Raw genomic sequence first — 27,875 nt, forward strand, 5'->3', positions numbered from 1 at the left:
GTGTTTCAATCGATTGCTTGTTTTTGCTGTCAGTCACTGCGGATCGAAAAAACTTGTGCAACTGAGGGACTAATCTAGGCGGATGATTTCTGTAAAACTCTAATGGACAATGGGTACTCCATATAAAATATGCCCATCTTAAAAATATTTCTTGTTGATCGGATGGACACTTAGGGAGTTAGGGTGCGTTCTTTCCATGGACAATGATGAGTGAGATAGCACATTGTTTTCACGTTTCCTAAGCTATTAAATGGTGCGTTTTTTGCAATTTTTTTTAAAAAAATCATATTAATCTATTTTTATGCTTTAAAATAGTTAATACTTAATTAATCATATTCTAATAGCTTATTTCGTTTTCCGTATCTTTCTAATCTTCTCAATATTCCTTATATTCCTTGAACTCACCCTTAGCATGGACGAGTACTGTACAGCATGGACGAGTACTGTACACGGCTCCATAGTTCATCAAGCGAATGAAACAATTCTTTATTCTCGCGTTAAACCATTATTAAAGTTCAAACTTGAAATCTGTAAGTTCGTTGAAAAAACTGAAATCTCTAAGCGTTAACCCTATTTTCTATTTTCGTAATAGTAGTAACTAAAGCAAGGCATTGTTTAGATCGTCTTTCACCTGCCATTGTTTGTTGATTTGAGGTTGTCCTGCCACTTTTCTGTGTCAACATTACTCGGATCATTCTACGGTTTCATTTGTGGATTTGAGATTATCAGAGATCGACACAAGAGAAGAATCCACTGAATTCCAAAGACGAGTAAGGTGCAACTTTTTGCAGTAGAACACATCAGGCACAACAGACCACAGTTCCAGAACAGCAGTTGACAGATACAAAACAACTAAAGGTAAATCAACAGTAAAATGAGCGAAACACCAAAGCTAACGGAACGTTTATTCACACAATGGTGTTCTTATCTGATAAGGGGACCAAACTGTCATGACAGTGCGGTAACTTCAGTTATCTTAACACAAACAGCAGACAGCATGAGAGCAACACAACATCATAAAGTTCTTATCAGACATGTGTCATAGTAACCCAACATAATCACACAATGGACAACCTTTCAGCTCACCACACCATAATGATACATTATGGGAGTAGCATTTTATATGTACATGTCTAGAAGTTCATCCTACAAAGGGGGGCAGCAGAAGAAGAAATAGACAAGATGAAAATGAGAAATGGTGTTCGCCATTGGACGTGATGAGATGAACCAAGTCGGCGTATGATACACCTCTTTCTTTAGATCGGCGGGATGTTCGAAAACGAGAAGCCCTTGTACCCTTTGTAAGCATAGTAGGCAATTCTTGTGTAGTAGAACCCAGGGATGAACATCACAATACCCAGAATCATGAAGAAGATTCCTGTTCCAACAAAAGGGAAATGGCTTCAGGTAAAGAAAGAATAAAGTTTCAACAGCAAAGGTTCTATCTTCTATGCAAGGGGAACCCTACCTATTGTATGCTAAACAAATGTTATGTTACCAAACATAAAACTTGATGACTGAATCACTTTGTGCCCACCCACTTAAAAATGTTAAAAGTTTTTTTAGCCTATAAAGTTGTCAAACTAGAGAACCCATTCGAATCTTAAACACTACTCCAGCAGTCAAGCCCTGTTGCTTCCAGTGATTGCTATCTGGAGCTTTTGGATATAAAATGCCAGTATATTACAAAAACTTGATACATGAATGAATGTAATTGACAACAAACTAGTAGCATTAAAATAAATGTATATCTACGAACTGTCACCAAATTGCAATGCATACATAAAGTACATTATTTCCCCCAATTGCCACCCAGCAGTAGTAAAATGCATGTGGTTGACCAAGTCAAAATCAAATGAGAATACCAGAAGTAAATTACTAATAATAATAAATTTCCTCTGAGAAATTACCAAAATGGATGATTGCGCAGTCAAACAATTCAATAAACCCCCTTAATTTCATCCTCACAACCCAATGCACCGAAGCCAAACCACACCCCCCAAGCTAGAATCCCGCAAGATCTCTACTACCACAGCATCAATTGGGGGGAAATTATATGGAAGCCCAGGCCCTAGACGCGCGAATTAAGAGGAGGGCGCTCACCGTGCGCGCGGTCGCCGCCGACGTTGTTGGCGGCCATGAGGACGCCACCGATGGCGCCGAGCGCGCCGAACGCGAGGAGCGCGGCCGCGAAGGCGATCTCCTTGACGGGCGCGCCGCGGGGGCCCCCCACGGCGCCGCCGACGAGGTCGTCCTCGTCGGAGATGGAGAAGGCGTGGTCCACGTACGCCATAGCTCCCCCCCCCCCCCCCCCCACCACACCTCCGCTCCCCCCCCCGGATCCGATCCGCCCGCACCTGGCGCTTGCCAACGCGGCGGCTGCTACGCCTCCTCCTCGCCTCCTCGCCGCCGCCGCCGCCGCCGCGCCGAGGGTTTGGTCGCGTGGGTGTGGGTAGGGTTGGATGGATGTGGAGAGAGAGAGAGAGAGAGAGAGATTGATGAGAGAGAAAAAGGGTGAGGAGGTGGATGCGGGTACAAGCAAGGTGGAGGAGAAGACGAGAGGAGGAGGGCGAGAAAACAAGCGGCGGCTTTGGTGTTGGTGGACGTCGTGTGTGTACGGGTCAACCTGCCTGGTTGGGCTGTGGCCAGTGGATGCTGGGCCTATATTTTTCGGCCCATGAAGGAATATATTTGGGCCCTGGTTGGGCTAGATTTTTCGGCCTACGAGGAAAATATTTGGGCGTTGTGTTCTTTTTTTTTCTAAGTTCATTTCTTGGCTCCTCATGACGTTAAGTTTGAATGGTGTTCTTGAACGACAATATCAGTTATAACGTGCTCCTCAACTTGTAAAACTGGTGTAATTGAGGTTCTAGAGTAGTATTGTACTAGATTGTGGTTAACATGGATAATTGACCATGTTTAACCTGGCGGAGCCAACAACAGACCCCACATGTCAACGGCCGCGCTTTCCTCTTCCTCTCTTCCCATCTCCCCTCTCTTTTCCCCATATTCTCCAAGGGGGTGCCCTGCGGTCTGCACCAAAGACCAAATCCATGGCCAGTTGTTGTAGTACATTGGGTTGCATACAGCTAAGGCACTTGGTCGGCGCCTTGGCGGACTTCTCGGTGAGGTCGAAAATGGGCATGATGGGGAGTGTCGGCGCGAACCATGCAACGAAGGTGAAGAACTCGCACATGGGGCACCACCAGGACGTGCTGGCCGGCCCACTCCTCTGACGATGTGCAGAGGTGGATGAGGAGGTAGATGGCCCTGCCCATGGACTCCCCAAACAAGAAGCCTAACGGCTTTCACGTGCTCCGCCCGTAACTTGATGAAGTGGAAGAAGGTGAGAAGGTCGGCTATCATTAAATCGAGCTCAGGGATGAACAAGTGGAGCCCCCCAGCTCCTCTCCCATCGGCCGATGCCCTTCTTCCCGCCACTTGCTACCCTTCACTCTATCAGTTGTCGCTTTGAAGAAGATGGGGAGGATAGGTGAAGAGAGATGGAAGAAGACTTAGCCACTGACATGTGGGTCTCATGCTAACTCGGCTGAGTTGACTGTATTCACCTCACCACGTTAGCTAAAAACTGACAAAATACTGTCCTAGGATCTCGAGTGATCCGATTTTTTAAGTTGAGGTAAACGTTACATCTGGTGTTACAATTCAAGCATGTGATTCGAACTCGAAGTCAAGATAAGAGACCTAATGTGAACTTATTCCTTTTCCTTTTCAACCATGTCTAGCATGGCCTGCTATGCTAGCCTGCCAGGAGCAGTTTGGTCTGTCACGGCAAGGCTGCAATATAGTTGGTATTCTTAGAGTATTTGCTTTCGTATTTCTTTTCTTTAGAAGATAGGGAATTATTAATACAATACATTTGCTTCAAACATGCATCGTCGTGGGAGGGCCCTAGGCATTACAATATTTCCATTATGATGTAGCCATTGTTGACTTTAGTCCCTGTCACATTAGGCGGTGCTTGGACACAATAAGATGTAATAAACCTAAGATACCTAGAAAGTGCATGGTTTATACTTCTTATTTGTCCTAACTAAAGTACAATGAGAGCAAAGCTAGCTCTCAAGTGCATGTTTGCTTCATTTTCTCTTTGAAAATAAAAAAGAAAAGGTAAAACCAGCATCATTATTATTGGTGCTAGGTGTATGAGAATGTAGAACTAGTAAAAGGTTGATGGTGTAGTCTATAGTGGGCATGCAAGAAAAGGAAGTAAAAAAAGGGAGGCCGCAAAGGGAAATGGCTTTACTTATTAGCCACGGCAAAAATTGTTGCTAGCTAGCTGCCCTCTTGCATATGCCTCTTCGCAGAAAATGTACAAAAATACCATATTAATTGGGTGGGGAGCACTCTTCCGTCCCATAAAAAAAACCTTGTATAAGATATGGTACTGTCTGATACATTATAGTAATATTAATTATAAATCTAGATTAGCTGTTTATCTAAATTTATAATGATATATCGTATTATATTTGTTTTTCATAGAACGAGATAACTATTTATCTAAATTCATAGGATACGTCATGTCTCGTATTATATTTACTTTTTTTATGGAGAGTACATGCGTGCGTGCATACGCGAGTGGGCGTCCAATTAATACTACGTGTGCTGTTTGATCAAGCTGAACTGAAGCACATTAAACCTCAACTACGCGCCCACGTAGGCCATAAATGTGAAGACATAATGTAGGTGATGGTCGTCTGAACTGTTGTACTCCATGTTCTTACACACATTTATAGATAAAACGTGAAAAAGAAAAAGACAAAGCAATTTTTATTGACAATAACTTTATACCTATATTAATATCAGAAATTTAACAGCCAATTCTAAAAAATAGACCACAATTAAAAAAAATATATCCAAAAATCAACTTCAGAAATTAAGTTTCAAGTTTAAATTTTATCTGTGACTGTGGTTGATAAACTACCAAATGATGAGAGGCTTAGAAGATAGGAGAATCAATATTTTATCTTTATAAAAATATGAGAAAAGAGAATATCGTGTTAATTCCGAGACATGAAGTTTATAGCTGGTTGAAGATTAAACACGAGATCTTGAGGTTGAAACCACACATTACTTACCACTGTACTATGTACTATCAAGTGCATCTCTAATTAACCTTCTTATGTGTGCATATGAAACTATTGAGAATATATTTGTCGACAAACTATTAGCCACAGTTTAATTAGCAATAAAAACTTCTATTAAAAAATAAAAATACACCTTGCAATTTAACTAAAACAACTTTTATATAATCATGATCAGATGGACCATGTGGACTTAAATGGCAGCATTTTTAGGGACATATATGATGGGGTTGGAAGCCTGCCGCTCATCTTTTCTGCCACCCGCTAGCTTATTGTCCAGGGAGAAATGCAGGGACAGCAGCAGTACTGTTAGTTCACCATGGACAGTATCATTGAATCCCCTCTTGCAAATTGCAATGGCCCGGCCCCACACACACAAAATTTTCAGATCTGAGTGGCATTAACCATGCAGCTTTCCTCCCCAGATCTGGAGTAGTATGTTCTGCCACTGCTGCATGCCTCCTCTCCTCTCCTCTGCATGGATTGCTCTCTGCCTCATGCATATATGCATCCCTTTTTAGGTATGAAAAGGACCAGCCAGGTACACCAGAGGGGGGGGGGGGGGGGGGTCACCCTTTGGAAGCTCTGCACAGTGCACACTCTCCTTTCCCCTCCAGCCATTACCTGCTCTCTATCTCCCTCTCAATTAGCTGACCCTGCATTCCCTATTAGCATCTCCGGAAGACTGTGTCGATATATCTTGATATTAATGAAGTTATTACGGATGTCTCGCTGCCGACGGGTATGTACGTCGGTTACCACTGAAAAAATAAATAGTCGTAAAAGCGAGCATCCGGTCAAATCTAGGACCTGAATCCGGATGGATTGATTCCACCAAAAGAAATCTAACTAGTTGAGTTACGCTCATTTCGCACCATGCATCTACTAGTATTTAACTAATAAGCATGCAACATTCATGAATTTGCAGAGTGAGAGAAAGGGAGGTATTTTAGATTATTTACTGAATTATTAAAAAATAATAATCAATTTTCAATTTTTTTTCAGATTATTTACTTCAAATTAACTTAAAATAAGCGATCTAAGCAATAGTACACGTTTCGAAAAATTCGTTTTCTCAAAAAAGTTATCTTCTAATACATTGCCAAGGTCATTTGTTTTTAAGTTATTTGTCAAGTTAATTTTTAAAATATTTAAAACATTCCATAAAATAAGTGGATAATCTACTAGAATAATCCACTCAATAACCTAAATCAAATGGTGTCTTAGTTGGCTTTTTTTTTAGTTTAAGCTCTAAGCTAGAGCCACACGCTTGGGATGGAGAAATTATTTTTTGAGAAATTGAACTAAATCCCTGTAAAATTCCCGAAAGGAGGTCTCAAAATGAAGTAAGGAAAGAAATAATATTGCTCAACTTTTGCACATACAGTATATATTATGCAATGCAAGCACAATATTCCTTGTCAAAGTAAGTAATGGCATGATCAATCGAGTGATGAGTGATGACCATTCAATTGGTACCTGAATTAGCTGAACATCCAGTCAGCTAGCTAGCTAGGGGGTAATGATATTATAATGAACTACATTTACAGTTTGTTATTCAAATAACCCCCTGTAGTAAAAAAACTAGATTAAAGTAAGCTAATTAAGCTAAACTAGGAGTAATTAATTACTAAAGTAAACCGTCTCTCGTTGCAAGCAACCAACACCACTGTATGTACGTATAGCCAGAGTATTTTAGGCCACTCGCCATGGACAGCTTCAAGCTCAGACGAGACCAACAATGGTGGATACATGGATCAGCCCACGACGTGCACGCCGATCTTCTTGCCGTCCAGCGGCGGCCGGCACGGCACCGGCCGCCGTGGGACGAACACCTTGGCGAGATCGTCCGGCACGGCGACGAACGCCGCCGCCGCCGGCGCCCTCCCGCCGCGGCGCCGCCCGCAGCAGTAGCAGCTGCGGCTAAAGCGAGCGTCCTTCTTCCTCCTCTTGGCGGCCGGCCTCGGCGGCTTCCTCGGCGCCGGCGGGCACACCGACGGCGCCCGCAGCACGCTCGCCGCCGCCGTCGGCGTGCTGCACAGCACCACCTCCTCGAACTCCGGCATCTCCGCCGCCGCCGCCGCCGCCGTGGTGCGGATCGGCGGGAGCTGAGCGGACAGCAGGTCGAGCTCGAGGCCCATGTGTGTCACACAAGATCGAAGAGAAGCTTAGATAGGAGGCAAGAAGAAGCAAGGTAGGGTTGCTCGAGCTCTACTTAAGTAGCTCGCCGCCATGGCGAGTGAGCGATGGAGGAGGGAAGCAGCGGCAATGGTGGGGTAAAGAGGGGTGGATGGATGCGGGGAGCAGGCGTGGAGAGGATGGCAGTGATGATGATGGCAAAGGTGGCGATCCATCGAGAGAGAGAGAGAGAGAGAGTTCTATGGAGACAGACTGCAGGCAGGTGCAAAAGGTTAGAGAGAGAAGAGAGAGGGGGAGCTAGAGATAGAGGTGATACTGATGATTGTGAGAGGAATGAAGTGGGGGGTTGGATGATGATGGTGATTAAGCTTTGGGCTTTGGGGGTGATCAGATTTAAGCTGTCTAGTTTGGAGTGTGTTAATAATTAGGTTTTGTTAGTTTAGTAGTACTCAGCTTTAAACTAAGTTGGATCTTGCCTTAATTAAGTCACCAATGTAGGGTGAATATGTGAAATTAAGTGTGTGATCCAGATCATGAGTATAGTGCATTTTTGTGAGACCATGAAAGTTTAAGGGTGTGCTTGAGAAGAGGAGAAAGGAAGAGCCTAATATGTCATTTTTTAAAATTGTAAAATGGACTAATATGATTTTAGAAACAACTTTTCTATAATATTATACTGCTTAACAGTCCAAGAAGCGTGCAAACGGATAACGAGATGTTTCTTCTGCAAACGAATGTAGCCCGATTGTCCCTCGAGGGATGTCCTCTCGTTTTATATATCATCCAAAGAGTCTAAAAAATCTAAAAATATTTAATAAGATGAATTAATATAACATATATCACTCCACGATCATACATGTTTAATCTCAACTAATACAAGTTAAAAGAAACAATAAATTCGAGTGTCAATTGTATGTACTAGTTCATGGTAAGACCACCCGAGTCAGCAGTCGATCCAATGTATGGCGACCTTGAGCAGTTGCCCGGGTTAGTTGGCACGGCCAAAGGACGGGAAAATTGCATTATCAGTGTTTGACGATCCCAACATCTAGCCATTTTGTGAACGTTTTTATGCTCTATGAAATTTCTAGGTCCACCATGCCTTTAGGCTGTGAAACAAGTTATTAGTACTCCGTTTCAGGTTACAAGACGTTTCAACTTGAGTCAAAGTCAAACTGCTCTAAGTTCAATCAAATTTATAGAAAAAAGTAGTAACTTTTTAAACTAAGACAAATTTATTATAAAAATATATTCAATTATTCATGTGATGAAACTAATTTAGTATTATAAATATTACTATATTTGTCAATAAACTTAATCAAACTTAAAACAGTTTGACTCCTACCAAAGTCAAAACGTCCTATAACCTGAAACGGAGGGAGTATATGATTAATTGAGTACAAATTATTATAAACTTAGAAAATAAGTTCAATTGAGTTTTGGAAAGAAACTTCTACATACATAGTTTTGTAAAAAAAAAATTGTTTAGCAGTTTAGTAAGCATGATAATGGATAACAAGAAAGTTACCACTACCATTTGCTCAAATGGACAGTCCCTAAGTGGAAAAAAAACTATGGTTTCATGGCCTACATATCGTTATTTTCTGATTAAGATGTAGATTCTATCTCGATTTTTTTAGTATGTTTTCAAACCGTCAAATACTGTGTTTTGTGTTAAAACTTTTTATATAGAAACTACTCTACAATATCAAATAAACTAATTTTTTATTATAATAATGAAAACCCGCGTTGCCTCCATTGTAGCATAATATAACCACATGGGCCCGGCAACGTATTTTCTCAACCAATTCTCTCCCTGGACCACTGTCAGGTGTGGGCCCAATCCCAAGGCTACGTATTATGTGGGCCATATCCGAATTATTTTTATGTACATGCCGGCCGTCACGCATGAAGCACGCGCAATATATATGTCGATACTCGATACAATATGTCATTTTCCCCCACAATTAAGATGATAAGTATAGTATGTTCAAAGAAAATGGTCCGGAAAAAAAAATCTAAAACAAACGGTTAACACAGAATTAATGAGCAAAACCAGATTAATTAATGCGTGTGTGTTATACTGTTATATATTAGTATCATGCTCCTAGTATTTTACAAACTTACTCCCTCCGTTTCAAAATGTTTGACACCATTGACTTTTTAGTACGTGTTTGACTATTCGTCTTATTCAAAAAATTTAAGTAATTATTTATTCTTTTCATATCATTTGATTCATTGTTAAATATACTTTCATGTACATATATAGTTTTATATATTTCATAATTTTTTTTAATAAGACGAACGGTCAAACATGTGTTAAAAAGTCAACGGTGTCAAATATTTTGAAACGGAGGGAGTAATTTGTTTTGAAACCAAATTAAAATTCGGTGTGTGGTGGATCCAAGAAAGCCAAAACATTTTTCCTATTTTGCGAGAAAATCCAAAACTTGACTTGCATTTATGATCGATGTTCGTTATTAGTTGCAACATAAAAAAAATCTGCGTGTCTTGCAAGCATGCGCGTTCCCGGCCAATTAATATACTTGAAGAAAAATACTCTAGAAATTAATGCTGGTGTATGGAGCGGCTCTGACAAGCACGTGTAGCGATGTATGTTACTCATACATTATAAGGTGATTTTAATGCTTTCTGAACTTATAAAGAGTAGCAGGAGTAAAATCTCCGTACGCATGTTAGGGTCTATTTAGCAAAATTTTTCGCCATGTCATATCGAATATCAAATGTTTAAACACATGTATAGAGTATTAAATATAGGAAAAAAACCAATTACACATATTGCATGTAAATTGTGAGACAAATCTTTTAAGCCTAATTGCTCCATGATCTAACAATGTGATGCTATAGTAAACATTTGCTAATGACAAATTAATTATGCTTAATAAATTCGTCTCGCAATTTACAGATTTCTGTAATTTGTTTTGTTATTAGTCTATGTTTAATACTTCAAATGTGTGTCCGTATATTCGATGTCACACGTCAAAACTTTTCACCCCTGGATCTAAGCACAACATTAGTGATCAAAAATCAGATAAAACATATCTTATTATTGTGAAAATCAGATAGGAGGTTTGTTCAGGTTTTAAAGATTCGTAATACATGATTAAAAGTTTTATCCATAATTTTTCTATGGCTTATCATATTTTCAATGCATGAGAACGTCTCAAAAACCCATATTTTGATCATTTGATCCGGATGTTTAGAGCTACTAGCTAGCTCTATCACCACTTCACCAGGAGATATCATGTCCGTACACCGGGAGACACGCAAACGCATATGCTCCATCCAGTGCGAGATCCAAGAACCAACCATCTACTGGAGCAGTACGTAGTACGATTGTGCTTAATTAATCTAACCACCCCGAGTTAGATGCAATACGTCGATACGACCGATGCTAATCTGCCTCGCTATTAGCAACAGGAGTACTGCTGATCAGTACGATCTCGATCCCGGTAATGGAAAGCGACCAAGTCATGTAACTAGTACTACAAGTAATATTTTCATGGCTGCTTGCATGTAATGTAAAGGGGAAAGGGCAATGCAGGGAGCACGCAAACTAAGCACCATGATTTGGGTGGGAGCACGGGCATGTGGCCTACTTATTGTGTGGCTCGGCAACATGCTTATATTACTCCTCCGTAAACAAATGAAAAAGGGGGTGTTTTTTTTTTTTTAGAATAGCTACTTTAGTCCCTAAAGTTTCTTTGTAGGATCTGTTTAGTCTCTAATCTTATAAATGGTCCAAAGAAATTCTTAAATTTTATCATAAGGCCTAGAATAGTCATTGGGTCCACCAAAATCATCATATGGATATGCCATATCATCATTCATGCAAAATCTATGATGAATTGTCCAATCTACCCTTACGTATATCATAAAAAATAAATATAAGGGTGAATTAGACATAACCATAGGAAAAAATACTTCTTTTTTCACCCTTCTTAGGTATATTTTTTCTCTTACATATACCATATATTTTTGTAACTTTTTTCCTTTTGTTTTTTTATCTTCCTATGCATAAGGGTAAATTAGACAAATCATATAGATTTTGTATGGGAAGGTGACATGGCATGTCCATGTGGCGATTCTGATGGGACCAAGGACTATATTAGCCCACATGATAAATTTAAAGGACTTGTTTGGACAATATGAAAGATTAAGGACTAAAATGACCCAGGAGCGAAACTTTAGGGACTATATTAGCTATTCTCCCTTTTTTTTTCCAAGCATCGCATGCATTGCCTTGCTATCTTTTCTTTTCTTTTTTTTGGCGAAAGGTCATATTTGACTCCCTTAAACATTAGGGTGTGTTTGAGAAGAAGGGGGGGATTGGGAAGATTGGGAAGATACGCAAAACGAGGTGAGCCATTAGCACATGATTAATTGAGTATTAATTATTTTAAACTTCAAAAATGGATTAATATGATTTTTTAAAACAACTTTCCTATAGAAATTTTTTGCAAAAATCACACCGTTTAGTAGTTCGGGAAGCGTGCGCACAGAAAACAAAACTATCTTTCTCTCTTTCTCCTGCGCTCGAACGCAGCCTTATAATCATCAACCCTACATAGATCCAAAGCAAGGAGATATACTGAAAGATGGGCATGTTACTAGAAAAGTTACCGAAATGGCAAGCTAGTGATAGAACTCTAGGCAAACATTGTACGACTAGCAATTGCACTTTGTTCAGTCAAGAGAAATACTCCATACATCAGTATTAGAGGCAAAACATAGGACTAATTTGCTATGGAACATCCTAGTTTTTATCATGTGTCATATGTACTTACCAGGTATGTGTAATGAAGCTATCAGCTGGATGGTCAGTTTGCCATGATGGTTACTAGCCAGATTAGCTTAAATCCTCCAACAAACAAGCTACTATCAAAGTCAAAACAGGCCTATAAAGGATTATATAATTTGCGCCAGAACATACCTAAATAAAAGTACAGCATTCAAGTACAAAATGTATGTTGATCCTGAAAAATATGAGCAGCTCTCAAAAATCAAAAGCAGTAACACTAATAAACCTCCCAGTCATTTAGCTCAAATTTTTAGACATCTCCGTGTAATACTTTGAAAGAAGATGTGCTCAGTAGCGTACTATGATGCATGAATGCGGCCAAGACTGGCCACGGGCCAACCCGTAGGTACTAATTGACCCACTCTAGTCCAAATAAACGAACTACATTTCATTTTTTGTGATTCTAAAAGTGAAATTTAGTTCATTTAGTTGAACTAGTGTGGGTAAAGGAGTATACACGGGTCAGCCCACACTCATCCCTAGCCAACTAGTGAAGTGTATGTCTAAGTTCCTAATCTTTGTTTACATCGGCGTCAGGCCCAATTCATGAGTAAGAGAGGATGAAACATCTGTCGGATTGGCTTCAACCTCAGTATACAGTCAGCCTAAGAGGTAGCATGGTTAGAAGTCAACCTTCAAAATTATACAAGCATCTATGTGCACCACCACTAATTTCAGAGCTGATAATTTTGGTCACTTGGACATGCACAATCACACAGGTGGAGGTGGAGGTGGAGTTGATCCTTCGTTATCTGTAAATTGGGCCAAAGGAAGGTGATTAAATTGGTAAAACTAAAAAGAAATAATGTTACTGCCGGCGTTCTGATAAACAGCAGCGAAGGAAACAAAACATAGAAGCAAACATAGTTGCTAGAGAACAGATATGTTTCAAATGTTTACAACAGCTGGCTAAAATATAGTGGGTACCTTTCTTTCCCGGTAAACACCTTGAGATGTAAGTTTTCAATTCAGTTCGGGGAACCGGTATGAACTTTCCAGCAAAAGCCAGGGGCCAACTGCATGAACAAGGCAATAGTTAGCTCACAGTAAGCAAGCTACAGTCAATCGTCATAATTTATCCATCCCAAACTAAAGCTGTTTTCTTCGATTGCTATCAGATCAATAGTTGGAGGAAGAAAAGGTCACTAAATAATTTTGGAAAAGTATTAATCATCCCTGCAACAGAAGCACCACGTTCTACAAAGTGGACAAGTATCTCACCTCACAAAACCAATACCAACAGAAACAAGCCAAAGCTTCCAACTGAGTCTCACTGTTGATGTAAATTTCCCAAGAAACTCAATGATTATTACCTGAGTATCAGAGATATGTTAGTTAAATTTTATCTGCTCCCCGACCTATTTAATCAGCATTTGAAGGTGGATTGAGTCTTTCCACCCTTTCATACCTGCAGCACGACAGTTATGCTCACTACAGCCAAAAAAAGATGGTTTCTTGAAACCCCATCAAATATATTCAGTTCATATGGTTTACGAGAATTGAACTCGTTAAACACCTATTGTAAAAGAAATGGAGAAGTTAGGATTTTTCTCAAGCTGCAAAATGGTGCACATCTATGCTATATATGAAAAGAAAAGATAACCATTTAACAAAAATCAGTAACATGCTTTCAAAAGGTGCAAGAAGCCCACCGAAGACAAATTACCTGACAAAGCACAAATGTATTAAATATAAATGTATTTTTCACTTTATTGGCATGATCAAGAGTATCTTGAGTCAAATGCAGAAGATCCCGGCCTCTAAAGTTGAGTGTCAGAAGAACAGTAACTTGAAAGACAGCCTGTGGTTAGAAAAAAAAATTCTCAGCAACTAGCCAAGTAAAAAATAATTGGATTAACAATGCAGAAGCATTATATGACAAGTCCGTCCTACCTGAATGAACAAGTTTCTCCACATAATGTTAGTCACAAGTGGTTCTCTGTGTTAAATGTGAAAGCATGTTAGAATTTTGTTATTCCTTTACAAATTTAAGACAATCAAGAATTATAGTGAGCACGGGTTGGTTTCAGGTGTACTAACTTCCGTCCAACAGGTGGCCGCTTCATAAGTTGGTCTGTTGGTGGTTCAGTAGCCAATGCAAGTGCACCAAGTGTGTCCATAATGAGATTGACCCAAAGAAGCTAAATCAACAACAAACGGAAGTAAAACATTCAGCCATGTGCCGACGTGCAAATCAATACAGTTAAGTATCTTAATTTCATTTTCACTAACAATTTCCCCTTGGCCCATGGTAAAATTATTTTTTCAACCCCATCTTTATTTACAGGACATCTTCTAAATGTCCCTTCAACAAACTTGATTGATTTAAGATTTAACATATCAGAATACACTAGAAAACGTATTCATGTCCTAACTGGTTTTGCATCCTAGGTATGCTTTCAACAAGACACCGCCAAATTCCAGATTCCAAGTGAAGCCCTCATGTGATTAAAGAATGGTACAGTGAGCAAGCAGTATACAGTCCCCAATAGTAGCAAAAAATGATAATATACTGAAGTAAACTCCGTACAGTGCCACATTGCCACTAAAGTAACAAGCACATACTCCATAGTTATTTCCATTAGCCAATGTAATGATTCAGACACAGCAGCAAGTGGACAAACTAGTTTTATTTTGAGGGAATGCACATAAAACTTGTGCATCATTGCATTAAGATTGAAAGAAACAAAGTTCTCAAAGAATCCATCTTCGCAACTCCCAAAGCAAACAGACCAACCCAAAACAAAAAAGAGTTTAAAGCAACAGAGTTTATCTCGCAATATCTTTTTGCGGCCTTACTATAGAGAGCAGTGGCCGAACTAGTCATGGCAATTCAGGCATGGCTAACAATTTGAGTTTTAAACTATCAATAAACAAAGTTATACTAATATGGCATAGTACATAGCAGTAACTCTAAGAGTATTTTCCTCTCAAAGAAAATTCTAAGAGCATTGTGTTGTTGCAAACCTGAACGGCGTTTAGAGGAACATTTCCTGAAGAAATAGCAGCAACCACATTGATTATAAGAGCCGCAACATTTACAGTAAGCTGGAATTGAATAAACTTTTGGATATTTGCATAAACCGAACGACCCCAGCGGACCACCTAGAACGTTACATATGGATAAATGTTAAGGCATTTGTTAAATTAATTGCGTAAGATTATTAAGCTCCAACTTCCCTAACCTTTACAACTGAAGCAAAATTGTCATCCAGAATAATTATATCTGAGCTTTCTTTAGCTACTTCTGTTCCTTGGATACCCATAGCAAGACCAATGTCTGCCTAAATTAGGAGGAATAAGAGATCAAAATTAGAAATGTGCATCAACATGCATGATCGATTGTCTTCATCTGATTGAAATAAAACCATTATGTTTATCCTTTTATTTGTTCAAAACAAAATTCCCAATTATGTATGTACCTCATGCAATGCAGGAGCATCATTCGTTCCATCTCCAGTAACAGCAACAACATTGCCTTTCTTTTTCAGTGCTTTTACTAGGAGAAGTTTGTCACTTGGAGAAGATCTTCCCATGACCTACAATGCATTGTTGACATCAGGTTGCTTCCCCTAGAATGATCGAGCTAACAGCCAGTACAAGTACTGAACATGGTAATGTGTAAACTCGAAAGTATGTACTCCAGATATATCTGTCTTACTACATGAAATAAATCGTTAGGCATTCTGCAGCAATTTCTGCAACCGAGCTATAGGTTTATGGTTCCATTTTTTGCCAAACCAAAAAAGCAAGGGAAAATAACATACACAATGAGCAATGAACCAGCTTAAGAACTAAAAGCACCATTATAAGGTTACATCGATAAACTTGGTACACACTTTAATATTTTTGCAAGCACAAATGAGATTGTTCTTACACTAATCTGATCAGCAACTGCCTCCCTTTCAGCGTCACTGTATGCCCGGAAAACTTTTCCCTCTATTATAACTGGTTGAGATGCCTGGGAGTCCGTGAGTATTCCACACTCAAGTGCTATTGCTCTGGCCGTTTGTAGGTTATCTCCAGTTACCATTCGTACCTGCTTGTTCAAAAACCGCAGGAGTTTGTCAGGTAATAGTGATGAGAAGAGCTACAACTATTCAAGTGGCACTGTGCCAACATTACTAGTGCTCATAGTTTTATGCCTACACATCCAACATGAACAAATAAACAGATTTAGTTCCTTAAGTAAAAGAACATGAATTCTAAAGGCAAGAAAATCAAGAAAGTCACATATCTTATGTTCACTGGAGCGTAATTGTACATCTAAATCTGATTTTCTATAATTGTATATAACAGTCAATATTTGAAGGAAGATTCAAGTATCAACACTCGCTGTAAGGAAAATGGGACTGTAATGTTTGTAAAAATGCCCATTATGTCCTCCAGTACACATGTATTCAACAAACTACATACCTTTACACCAGCATTTTTGCACAGTTCTACAGCATTTCTTACCCCAGGGCGACAGGGGTCCTGCAAAAAATATGGATGTCCCAAACAAAGACAAACAATGTTACCAGAACAGTAATAAAGGAAAAGTGAGCTATAATATATAACTAGCCAAACACAAATGCAATCGCATGGCTAGATATTAATGCATGCTTGTATTTGAAAATAGAGTTATATTTACTAGATCACTCATGCATATTGCAAAGAATACATTTTTTTATGACCATAAGGCCCTAATAACCATCCGATAAATTTATACTGTAATCTAGACCCACCATATTAAATTTTGTATAACCTTTTCTTTTTCCTCTGATTAACAAGTTAATTTCTTGCCTTTACACCAGTGTTTTTTAAAAAAGGTCTACAAGGCTGCATACAAGGAACATTTGTCCCAACCTTGTACATCTTAAACTGCATGAGTGGTCAATTATACCATATAAGTGACCGATTATGCCACATAAGCGCTACAAGGTGGGGTGACCACACGAAACCGCTTACTGCTTTTCAACACATTGTTTTAGACATGTAGAAACTTCTTTTAACATTGCTTTAAATATAACAGATATCATAATTCAGATATCATGGTTTGCTTTGCATGTACCTTCATCCCTACGATTCCAATGAGAGCTAGTTCATTATCTGGTAATTCCCAGTTGATTCTTTCTTCCTCATTTGGAACATAATTCAGATCAAGATTTCTATAAGCAAAAGCAACACATCGAAGACTTTCCTCGGCCATCTCCTCTATGTATTTCTTGAATTGATTAGCCTGAAAGACCCAGCTGAGACATGAGAATTATTAAATAAACCTGAGAAGGGTTTCCTATGTGGTTAATACCTTATCAGGTGTCATTTCATGACTAATGCCATTTACATCAAGCCAATTTGTACATAAGGCAAGAACAATTTCAGCAGCCCCTTTCCAGTGCACATGAATATCTGAATCATCCTGAATGCAAACAATATTATAAGGTTGCAGTGTGTTACATGCCAAATAGAAGGCACTTGCAAATCATGAAAATATTTGTACTCTAGCTAAACTAGATCCATAAACCAAGCATAGTGTTTTTTAGATTACTGAGTAATCAGAGCATGCTCAACCTGCCATGCAGTATTTCTATGTAAAGAATGGTTTTCTCATTTCAGTGCAAGACCTTTTGTTCAAACAAATCAACAAGAATGTCTGTTAACAAATAGGAGAACTTCTGATACATAAGATCCTTTTTGTTACATTCTAAAATCACGAAAAAAAAATGTTCTGAACCGATATTATATCATATTATCATAGACATTAGACAAGTAAAAGAAGATGTTTGGAAAAAAACTAAACTGCAATAGTGGAGATGCAATGAATATACATAACATTAAATTGAAAAAGAAATGAACCTTTTGCCAATCAACCAACAAAAATAAAGCATGTAATCATCAAATTCTAGGGAGCCATATTTGAGATAAGGCCCATTGCCATTTCATCGCTATCGAAGTACATGTACATATTGACGACACAGGAAGAAGCTCGTGTATCTAATGAGTATGTGTCTATGAAATCATTTCAAGAAATAGGATGCCACGAACAAACTAACAGCCAAAAACTAGATCTCAAATAACATTAGTGACAAAAGATGGATTTACCACAATCACTGCAACACCGGCACGTTTCTTTTCTGAGTTGAATGGGGAGACATGAATAATAGAAGATTTTGATTTCTCCTCCGCAAATTTCATATGAAGCTACAGGAGGCATCAGCCAGATAAGTAAAAATGTAACCACCAAAAGAGAAGCAAAGTATGAGAATGCAAGGAAACTTACCTCAACACCCCAAGAAAGAATAGCCTTTTCAGTTGGTGAGCCTGTTATCTCAATAGGACTACCATCCTGATGAATCAAGAATCAGGATAACATAGAAGGATAAAGGTACCAATATGAGACAATGCATGTAAAGAATGCAGATCACTGAAACCACTAGCAATGGCACCAGTACACAAGTACGAAAAAGGACATATGTCTCACATTAGAGATCAAATTTAAAACGCTTCCCCTGCATGCCTTTTAAAATGGTATCAACTTGGTAATGAACTGACTAGTGCTCATGTGCTTCCTCATTTGCACAAATCTTGAAGCAGGCAAGCAGCATCCTTAGTAGTGGAACTGTGTGTTGTTGCAAACAGACACTCAATATGATTTAAAGTTCACACTATACACTATTGTGGAGAGCATAGAAGAACCTCTTAAAGAGAATGCAACTCATAAAAAAATCAGACCAGGATGTTAAATACCTACCAAATAGATAACTAGAATCTACCAAATCTACCAGCTACTGAATAGCCTAATTTAGAACAATGAACAATGTTCAGGTATGTAAACTGCAGTAGTAATAAACACGTGGCATCACCTCTGGCTCAAAAACGCTGCCTGAAGAATTCTGTGCGATTCCTTCAAGTATAAGAGAGGAAACAACAGGCGACAAATTCTCAATATCAGCTGGAGATTTCAGCTTTATCCCCCCAACAACAGATCGGACAACAGTCATCTTAAGCAACCAAAATTCAGAGTCAAATAATCACAAAGGTACCATGGTAATTTACAACTGAGTATTAGAGTAAATTGTATATCCATTACTATGCAAAAACAACTAACCTGATTGAGTGTTAGTGTACCAGTCTTGTCACTACAAATGGTTGTAGCTGAACCCATTGTTTCACAAGCTGAAAGCCTCCGCACCTGAAAATCACATGAGTGGAACCATGTAATAACCAAAAGGGTACAACATAAACAAAACCGAGAAATATATACCAGAGCTTTGTCTGCCATCATTTTTTGCATCGAATAGGCCAGCCTGATAAAATAAAACAAGAGGTTGAATGATTCAAATAAAGTTAAACATGAATGAAAACATCAACCTATATCAACTCACGTTAGAGTTACGGCAAGTGGTAGTCCCTCAGGTACAGCAACGACAACAATAGTCACCTACATGGTACTTTGTAATATAAGAATGGGATAACAGAAGGGTCTTCAGATACACTGAACACTAAACCACTACATACCGCGATAGTTAGTATCTTTATTGTCCCAAAAATTGTAGATTTCACACTTGTTTGCCCCTTAACAAATTGAATAGAGCCATCTGGATTTGTAGTATGCCCTGTAAAATATCTGGGAGCAAAGGAGAAGTTCTAAGTACATAGTGGATACATGGGCAACAAACATCATATATTACATATATACACAATCATGATGGCGATTCCTAATTATAGTATCTTATATATTTCTCAATATAGGGATCATATACATCATTGTGCATGTGTGCATGTATTGTGGTGGGGATCATACATCATGGTGGGGGTTGGTCGGGGATGGGGGGAGGATGCAAAGAGACTAAACCTTGTTACAAGTGCAGTAGTGTCTCTTTTCATCTGTTTCATGTATAGTCCAGTTTATATTTAAGTTATTCAGATGATATTCATTGCAGAGTGAGCACTTTATTGCTTTACCAAGCAGTGTAATGATATGCCATATTGCACTCCAGGTTCCAGTACAATTCAAATCGCATAAGTTTAGTGGTAAAAAGTGTCATGCCGACAATTTGATTTTTGCTTGTATGGGTTAATCACCAAAGCTATACTAAATTTACATCAAGAAGATGCATAGATAGCCATTCACTTTGCTTACCTTGCAACAAGGACTATGAGAACCATTGCAGCAACAGAAAGCCCCACAATACCTATGAAAGTTGCCACTCCATTCAACCGTACCTTCAACAGAAAAGAGAAGAACATGAATGAATCATAAGATGTAAATGATGGCATGGGCAACTGTTCAAATGCAGGGCAAGTTTGGTTCTCTACCCTATCATGTTTTGGTTATTTGGTAGTGCCAAATCTTGGGCAAGTTTTGACCCTACCAAATTTTCGATAGGATAGAGGTGCCTCAACTATATGGATTTGACAAATATTGGCTTCAATGCGAACATATAATAGGTACATATTGAAGTTGCCAAATTGTTGGTAGTGCAAAACCAAACCAGCCCACAATTCCCATTCAGGTCATAGCACAGGGATTGGAGAAAAACCTGTAGTGGAGTTTCTTCATTGTTGTCTTCTGAGATGCTGGCCATCAATAAGCCCCACTCAGTGTTTAGACCGACTGCAGTTACCTACAAAAGAAACTGCAAAATTTCATATACAAAAGACTTCCACACCACATTACAAATGTTAGAAAAAAAACGTCACAAACTTAATTCTTGAGGGTATAAGGCACTAACATACATGAGACAAAGTAATGACATTGATATTTTTGCACTTCAGTCGTGTAAGTAGGGGTGAAATTTCATATCATTTCACTAGGGTCTGTTAAAAAGTCCACCGAATTGGTTTACTCTAGCTTGTGAATTAATTTACTGGACTAAACAGCAGTACTTAAATTGATGATCAGAGGTGACAGATGGGCCTCAAATTGCCTCTTTTTGTTAACAGGCATGCAATTTTCATAAGAAAAAAAGTGGAAGAGTGAGGCCATTGAATCAAGATATGGTTACTTACCAACATGGTACCATAACCATCAGCTACTTTGCATCCTCCCATTAAGAAAGGTGATTTATGGTCCTTGACAACCTAATAAAAGAAACAGGGTTTACATATGATGGGGAAGTCAGTCCTATATAGGACAATAGGGGTCGAAAAGGTTGCTTACGATCTTGCTTTCCCCAGTCATACTGGATTCATCAATGGCAAGAGAATGACCACTAACCAAAACACCATCAGCCGGGACCTAAAAGGTGTATTTAGTTTCATTATAATCTCAGAAATACAAACAGCATAGAACATAAATCAAATCAGAATGCATGGATTTACATAATCTTACCTGGTCACCAATTTTTAGAGCCACTACATCACCAACTACAATATCAAATATTGACACTTCAATCCTTCTACCACCTCTAATAACCTGACAAGTGTAACACAAATACAACCCCATTAGAGGACTAAAATATTGTTGCTAATTATCTGAGAAATGGGTATATTCATATGGCGCACCTCCACTTGTATATTTTGCTTCTCTTCATTAAGGTGCTGGAACTGAAGGGACTGTTTGTAGTCACTCACAGCTAATACAAAACAAAATGAGTGTTTAGTAAAGCAACTAAATTATTCCAACTAGAGTGTCTTGCATGGGTTTGCTAAGCAGAAGGAAAAAAATGTTGAACATTGAAAAATGAAGGATATGGGGGAAAAACAAAACATGCTGAAGAAACATTAGTAAATGACAAACAACGTGGAAACTAAAAACTGAGCATGCTTTGAGAACAATTTGATTAGATCTGTTGAGAAAATTGCATACAGTGTGTTCTTAATGAAATATCGGACAGCAAAAGAATGTTGTGAAGCAAGCTATTGTGGCTAGAGCTGAGACTCTTCAAGCATAGGCGTTGGAATAGCGTGCAGGCTTCAGTTAACAGAATCAGGATAGGCGAGTTGGGAACATCAGAGGGTCGTCTGATACTGATATATGGAAGTGGCTCAACCAAACAAGCAATAGGTAATAATGTCATGTAGCAGATTCGCGAACAAGGGTTACTGAGCCTGTTGCCCTGTTGTCAGAGAAAGCACCTGCACTCTCTAGCTGACATATGGAAGTGGCTCAACCAAACAAGCAATAGGTAATGATTTGTGAAGAAGGGTTACTGGGCCTGTTGTCAGGGAAAGCATCTACACTCTCTAGCTGCCTTTTCGTTGTATTGTGCATAATGTAACTAAGGGTGCCTGAGATATTTAGACTTGGATTGTTTGAATCTTCATAACAAGTTCTGTACAAGCCTTATGTGTAATAATTTATTTGGGGACGTCTATCATAACTCCATTATTGCAGTAATTGAGTATTATTTGTTACTGTTCAAAAAAAGTACATGACAAAAATAGAAGTGGTGTTCTATTTAAAAGAGCTAATGATAAACTGCAATCACTTTGCCAAAGAATAACACAAAAAACATCTAGTCTTTTATCATTACAAATTAGAGCATGACTCAAACTTCAGAAAAAGTTAAAGAACCTTTAACAATGGTTTGCATCTAAGTAAAGTATAATGATGGTGTATTCACCTATTAATATCTCAACTATTGAACTGCTTAGAGAAGATCAATTAGCATAGAGATGAACAGGCGAAGAATAGCATACCAGTAACAAGTATGACAAGAAAGACCGCAAATGCAATGCTTGCACCATCGTACCATCCTTCTTTGATGCCCTAATGAATTTTTTTAAGACAGAACTTAGAACTAAAGAAAACACTGATAAAAAGTTTTGCTGGCAGTGAGGGTGCTCAACTAAACCATCGTTTGTGGACATTAATGAAATTGGATTTCAAGATCAGAAGGGAAAATAATATTTAACCAATAGTTAGATAACATACAGTGCATAAGAAATATAAGAAAGGAGGATGGTTATAGGAGTCACCTCTGTTGCAATGCCCAATACCAGAGAAATTACAGCCGCTATGATAAGGATAACTAGTGTCAAGTCTTGGCAAGCTTCCCAGAGGAAAACCTGTTAACCCCCGGACCCCAAAGACAGACAGACAGACAGACAGATAGATAGATAGATAGAGAGAGAGAGAGAGAGAGAGAGAGAGATATCAGTACTGAAACTAAGACACGCTTACTAGTTGAAATGGACAAATAAATTTACCAAAAAACTTCTCCCCTTCTTGCGAGGGTATCTGTTAGCCCCAAAAGCATTTGCCCTGCATGCCAAATCTACCTCATCTCCATGGACTCCCTTCTCCGTGTTTGTTTTCAGTAAATTTGCGAGTCCTTTAACCTAATGTTTATTAAAGAAGAATTCCATGCCTTAATTAGTAGTTCTAAAAATGATATTCAAGTTAAATTTGCAGTATGAATGGTACATGCCCCTCCATATCCGTGCAGAGAAGAATAATCATGATCCCTTGTCATAGCTGTAAGCTGCTCCTCTCCAATTCCGAACCCGCGAGGGAGAATTTCTGCATTATATGAATGTGTAAGGTTTTCTCTCTTTTTCTCTTTGCACAGCTATATATCACAATGCAATTCAGTCCTTTACTATGTGAACTATTAATCCTCGACAAAGATAGCAAGCATATTGATAAACAACAAAGGTAAACACAACTAACAATTATTCAAGAGAAAAAAACACAACTAACAATTATGTCTCCAGCCTGAAAGTGAGTCCACAAAAGCTACCTGGTAATTCCCTATCAACATCATGCTTTTGTCCAGCTTCCTTGAAAAGTAATGCGGCCTGATTGAATTCAAAACTGAAACCGTCAAACAAGATACCATGACATGATATGCATATCACAAATATAAGGTTAAACATATACCCGGATGACTTGAGCATGAGCCCTAATTTTCCTCCTTATTTGTTCCTTTTCCTCCTCTTTCTTCAGATCAAGAGTATATCTGAATCGCCGAGAGGCATTGAGCACAAGAGCAGCTTGCTGCCAATGGAAAACATAGTTGTATTGTGTAAAAATAATGAGCAGGATACAACATTAGTCAAGATTGTATATGCATTGCTAGTTAAAATAATTTTCACGAGATTGTTTAACTTGTAAATTCAGTTCTAACGATTTTACAAGTTCAATAGGATCCACCTAAAAAAATGATCAATAGGTCTTCAAAACATTAAAACTAGGACATTTGTTTTCCCATCTGTGTACGAGGTTCATTACAATGTCTCTGTACATGAGGGATAGGTTCATTACAATGTCTCAGCCCGCAACAGTTGCACATGTAGCCAAGGGTCATGAATGAGCCTATACATGCATACCTATTCACTAACATAGTTTAACATTTCACAGTACCTGAAGAGAACTAAGAACCGACCATTCATATTCACAGTCAGTGTTCATCTCATTAGATTCTAGGTGGTAGCAACAGAGCAAAATACTAACACCAGCAACATTCGGTTCTTACTTCGTAGTATCGTTTCCTAGAGTAAAATTGGCAATCCTCAGATCATTCGGAAGCTTTAGAGAACCACAGTTCCACGATTGAATTTTACAGGAGCCACAAAATAGGAAAAAGGTATACAGGATCATAATAATAGTTTAATACTTCCTCCGTTTCATAATGTAAGTCATTCTATCATTGCCCACTATCATTGCCCACATGCATATAGATGCTAATGAATCTAGATATTATATATGTCTAGATTTATTAATACCTATATGGACAATATTAGAATGACTTACGTTACTATGGACAATATTAGAATGACTTACGTTACGAAACGGAGGGAGTATAACTAAAAACTCAAAAGCGCAAGTGGCAGCCAAAGGTAAATCCCGCACGGAATTAAACAGCATTGCACATGGAAGCATGAGCAGTAGAATGTAGCAGTTAGCGGAGAGAAGGGGAGGAACTCATACTCACCCTCCACCGGCGAAGCCGCTCGACGGAGGCGCGCTTGGCGGGGATGTCGAAGGGGTCAGCCCCCTCGTCCAGCACGTTGACGCCGAGCACGTCGCTGCAGTCGTTGCCGTTGCCATCGTCGTCGTCCCGCCGCCGATGGTACCTCCCCGGCGACGCCTCGGGCGCCTGCACTCCCACCGGCATGGTTCCTCAGGAGAGATGACACGGACACCACCAGGCGGCGGCCGCCCCCGATCTGCACGCACATTCCCACACCACCCTCATCAGCAACAGCATAAACACACGCACAAAAAAAAAACAAGCACAAATCCCAACCCATCCCCCTTGCCCCCCAAAACCAACAGCGACACGCGCAAAAATCCAGAGCAACCTGGGGGGCGGCGAGCTGTAGCCGGAGCCGGAAGCGGCGGCGGCGGCGGCGGAGTCGGAGTGGGGGGAGGGGGTGGGGGAGGAGGAGGCGTGCGGCGGAGGAAACGAAGCGAATCGAGGGCTCAGGGCTCTGCTCTGCTCTGCTCTTTAATTTCCGCGTTGCTTCCCTCCCCCGCTTTTGCCGCTTGAAGAGGGGGAGTGCTTCACGCAGACGACGCGGAGGCGGGGGCGCTTCGGCTTCCGCTTTTTTTTGCTTTAACTCGGAGAGGAATCGCGCCGCAGTTCGCCGGGGGATTTTCCGGCGGGTCTCGGAGCCGGGAGAGTGTAGTCGTGGTGGTGGTGGGCTAGTGGTGAACTCGTCGTCGACGTCGCGGCCGAGTCGAGTTCGAGACCGTGACTTGTGTGATGAGTGGTGTCGCGGTCGGACGACGCGGGGGTGACCTGACCTGACCTAACGAGCCCAACTGCTCGATCGAACCGGCGCGATTGGCTCGGTGTCTCCGTCACGCGTACGTGCTGGGTGCGTGGCACGCGCGACGGTCTTGGCTGGGCTGGGCTAAATAAATTGCGCGTTGGCGACTTTGTATCTGGGGCGCACGGCGTCGTGCGGGCACGCGTTGGTTCGCTTGCGAACCAACGGTGGAACGGAGCGACGACCCTGTCGGCTGTCGCTGGTTTTTGTTTTCAAGTCCGATTGTTTTCCTGATCCTCTCGATCGGCCAGAGCCAGGCCAACTAGCCAAAAGACAAGCTACCAAAAATGTGCTGTGGGTGGGACTGTGGGTGTTTTCCGTTTCTTGCTGATCACTGCACCAGGGTTTTGCATTAGCGGTTGAGGAGAGGTTACCCCTACCCGTCCTGTTTTGTTTTCCTATTATAACAAACTCATTTCTGATGTAAAACTGAACAACACACACCTTCCATCTTTTTTCTACATAGTATGCGAATATTACCATAGCCAAAAAGAATAAGGTGATGAGTGGTTTGGCTATCTTTTTCTTTTACTTTGTCTTTTTGTCTCTATCATATTTACATTCTAGTTCTATAAGAATAGGTGGGCGGAAATTTCTTGAAAACCTGTCAACTAAAGCGTTGTGTCGGGTTTTTCTTTTTTTTTTTACTAAATCTCAATGCTAAATTGTTGACTAGTTAGTTTGGTTTGTAGGCGAAGGATATTGAAACCCGGAAAATACCGTACTTAATTGTAATTCCACCTTAGCCTCACTAATTCATGTCCAGTCCTATACATTAAGTTCACAAGGCACGTCACATCCCACACCAGCCACAAGCCATCAATTTTAGAAGCATCATCGTCGTCTAGTTAGTCACTGTAATCTCCTGAGTTGTGACTCTCGTTAGTAAGACTCCTACCATTCGACCATTGTATCAATCAGTAATCCACATTCGATCTGTTTATCACAAAAGCCAAAAAACCGATCCAAAACATTCGTTTTTTTTCTAACAAATTTTGTTGGCATATGTTCAAACCTAAAGATCCGCCAAACCAAATGAACCAAATGTCTCCTTCCCCTACTTCCCCCACTTTATCCTCTTCATCCCCGAGCATTCCCCACTTCACATCATTAGCTGTTGTTTTTTATGTTTATGGTGGCCCCAAAGAGATTGAGTACGATAATATTTCAAGTAAGGGAGAGAGGATGCAACAGTAGGGGAGATTAGTGATATTGGGTATGTATATGGATGAAGCGATGCCAAAGTATAAAAATAAATGGATATGGCGCAACAAGTTAAGAGGTGCGTTAAGAAAATATTGCAGAAGAAACCATCACATATAAGAATTTTTTTCTCAAAAAAAGGGGTGGGTTGTAGGGATTTTAAAGGATTTTGTATGTGGAGGAGGCTGGTGGCTATACAAACTCTATCCCTCCCGGAAAAAAATACTACTCTATTAGAAAGAGCTTAGAACTCTAAAAAAAAGAAACATGGGCATGGTAAGATTTGGTCATTTAAATTCATAAGATAATGATATAGCTATATTTAATAATTTCAAGTAAAATTATATATATAAATAGATTATATATTATATGGAAGCTAGCTGCATAATTACGCATAAGAAAAGGAATTCATGGAAGCGTCGAAGGAACGTACGATCCCTCTCCGCGAAAGGAGCTCACGCGATCGGGCGCATGTGCAAATGGACGAGAGAAACGCATATACGTACGTACCTCGGGTAGGTGATCGATCCGCCGTGCGCGCGCCCCGAGACGACGACGGCGAGCGGCGTACAGAGAGAACCAGCTCACAACCCCAAACAATCAAGCACGATTCGATCGCCGGTCGGCTGAGAGCTTCCTAGCTCGCTCGCTCGATCCGCCGGTCCTCTCGCCGCGCGCCGCTGCTAAGCTAGCTTAGCTAGCTTCTCCGATCCTTGCTACTCTCGATCGATCGATCTCTTGCCGCTCAACTAGGCCACCAGCTACCGTTTTTTCACGCCGCCCTCTTTAATTTGGCTACATATATGAGATGATCTCTACGGCTACACGCTCTGCTAGCTCCATCCGTCCAAATTAAAGGGGCTTACTGGAGAGAGTGGAGACACAAAACGCTTGCTTCCGGC

At 39.9% G+C, this 27,875-nt stretch overlaps 3 protein-coding genes across 4 annotated transcripts; all 3 read right to left on the reverse strand.

The window, feature by feature from the left end:
- Positions 1–998: 998 nt before the first annotated feature.
- Positions 999–2,569, reverse strand: LOC127764443 (uncharacterized). Its single transcript, XM_052289324.1, has 2 exons — positions 2,104–2,569; positions 999–1,378 (listed from the first exon to the last, which is right to left on the reverse strand). Exons 1-2 carry the CDS (start codon positions 2,291–2,293, stop codon positions 1,257–1,259), a joined length of 312 nt encoding a protein of 103 aa, XP_052145284.1. The 5' UTR covers positions 2,294–2,569; the 3' UTR covers positions 999–1,256.
- Positions 2,570–6,577: 4,008 nt separating this feature from the next.
- On the reverse strand, positions 6,578–7,533 carry LOC127764146 (uncharacterized). Its single transcript, XM_052288978.1, has one exon. It carries the CDS (start codon positions 7,244–7,246, stop codon positions 6,863–6,865), a length of 384 nt encoding a protein of 127 aa, XP_052144938.1. The 5' UTR covers positions 7,247–7,533; the 3' UTR covers positions 6,578–6,862.
- Positions 7,534–11,525: 3,992 nt separating this feature from the next.
- On the reverse strand, positions 11,526–27,867 carry LOC127762001 (calcium-transporting ATPase 5, plasma membrane-type-like). Of its 2 annotated transcripts, none has more exons than XM_052286338.1 (35): positions 27,484–27,867; positions 24,930–25,164; positions 23,876–23,992; positions 23,736–23,793; positions 23,424–23,515; positions 23,203–23,334; positions 22,972–23,061; positions 22,693–22,762; positions 21,556–21,626; positions 21,383–21,466; positions 21,212–21,289; positions 21,061–21,132; positions 20,592–20,675; positions 20,192–20,274; positions 19,567–19,675; positions 19,434–19,489; positions 19,313–19,355; positions 19,157–19,240; positions 18,912–19,049; positions 18,329–18,394; positions 18,151–18,249; positions 17,357–17,467; positions 17,120–17,287; positions 16,483–16,542; positions 15,944–16,105; positions 15,489–15,605; positions 15,252–15,350; positions 15,034–15,171; positions 14,107–14,207; positions 13,960–14,005; positions 13,733–13,867; positions 13,475–13,582; positions 13,288–13,379; positions 12,994–13,082; positions 11,526–12,818 (listed from the first exon to the last, which is right to left on the reverse strand). In XM_052286338.1, the coding sequence occupies exons 2-35, from the start codon at positions 25,110–25,112 to the stop codon at positions 12,778–12,780; spliced, it is 3,276 nt and encodes a 1,091-aa protein (XP_052142298.1). In that variant the 5' UTR covers positions 25,113–25,164; positions 27,484–27,867; the 3' UTR covers positions 11,526–12,777. The 2 variants fall into 2 exon arrangements, with proteins under 2 accessions (XP_052142298.1, XP_052142297.1); XM_052286337.1 differs by lacking the exon at positions 27,484–27,867 and adding an exon at positions 25,300–25,731 and having other exon boundaries at positions 11,527–12,818.
- Between the last annotated feature and the right edge of the window lie 8 nt (positions 27,868–27,875).

Source organism: Oryza glaberrima, chromosome 2 (assembly GCF_000147395.1).
Source record: "Oryza glaberrima chromosome 2, OglaRS2, whole genome shotgun sequence".
NCBI lineage: Eukaryota > Viridiplantae > Streptophyta > Magnoliopsida > Poales > Poaceae > Oryza > Oryza glaberrima.

What these genes read in the sequence shown, in the direction of transcription:
- LOC127762001 (XM_052286338.1), bottom strand. Translation starts at nt 25,112, where the DNA reads ATGCCGGTGGGAGTGCAGGCGCCCGAGGCGTCGCCGGGGAGGTACCAT. An exon ending in GCAGCGTTTTTGAGCCAGAG is followed by an intron (nt 18,395 to 18,911) that starts GTGATGCCACGT and finishes TTGATTCATCAG; the next exon opens with GATGGTAGTCCTATTGAGAT. An exon ending in GTGTTTACCGGGAAAGAAAG is followed by an intron (nt 12,819 to 12,993) that starts GTACCCACTATA and finishes CCCAATTTACAG; the next exon opens with ATAACGAAGGATCAACTCCA.
- LOC127764146 (XM_052288978.1), bottom strand. Translation starts at nt 7,246, where the DNA reads ATGGGCCTCGAGCTCGACCTGCTGTCCGCTCAGCTCCCGCCGATCCGC.
- LOC127764443 (XM_052289324.1), bottom strand. Translation starts at nt 2,293, where the DNA reads ATGGCGTACGTGGACCACGCCTTCTCCATCTCCGACGAGGACGACCTC. An exon ending in CGGCGGCGACCGCGCGCACG is followed by an intron (nt 1,379 to 2,103) that starts GTGAGCGCCCTC and finishes TTGTTGGAACAG; the next exon opens with GAATCTTCTTCATGATTCTG.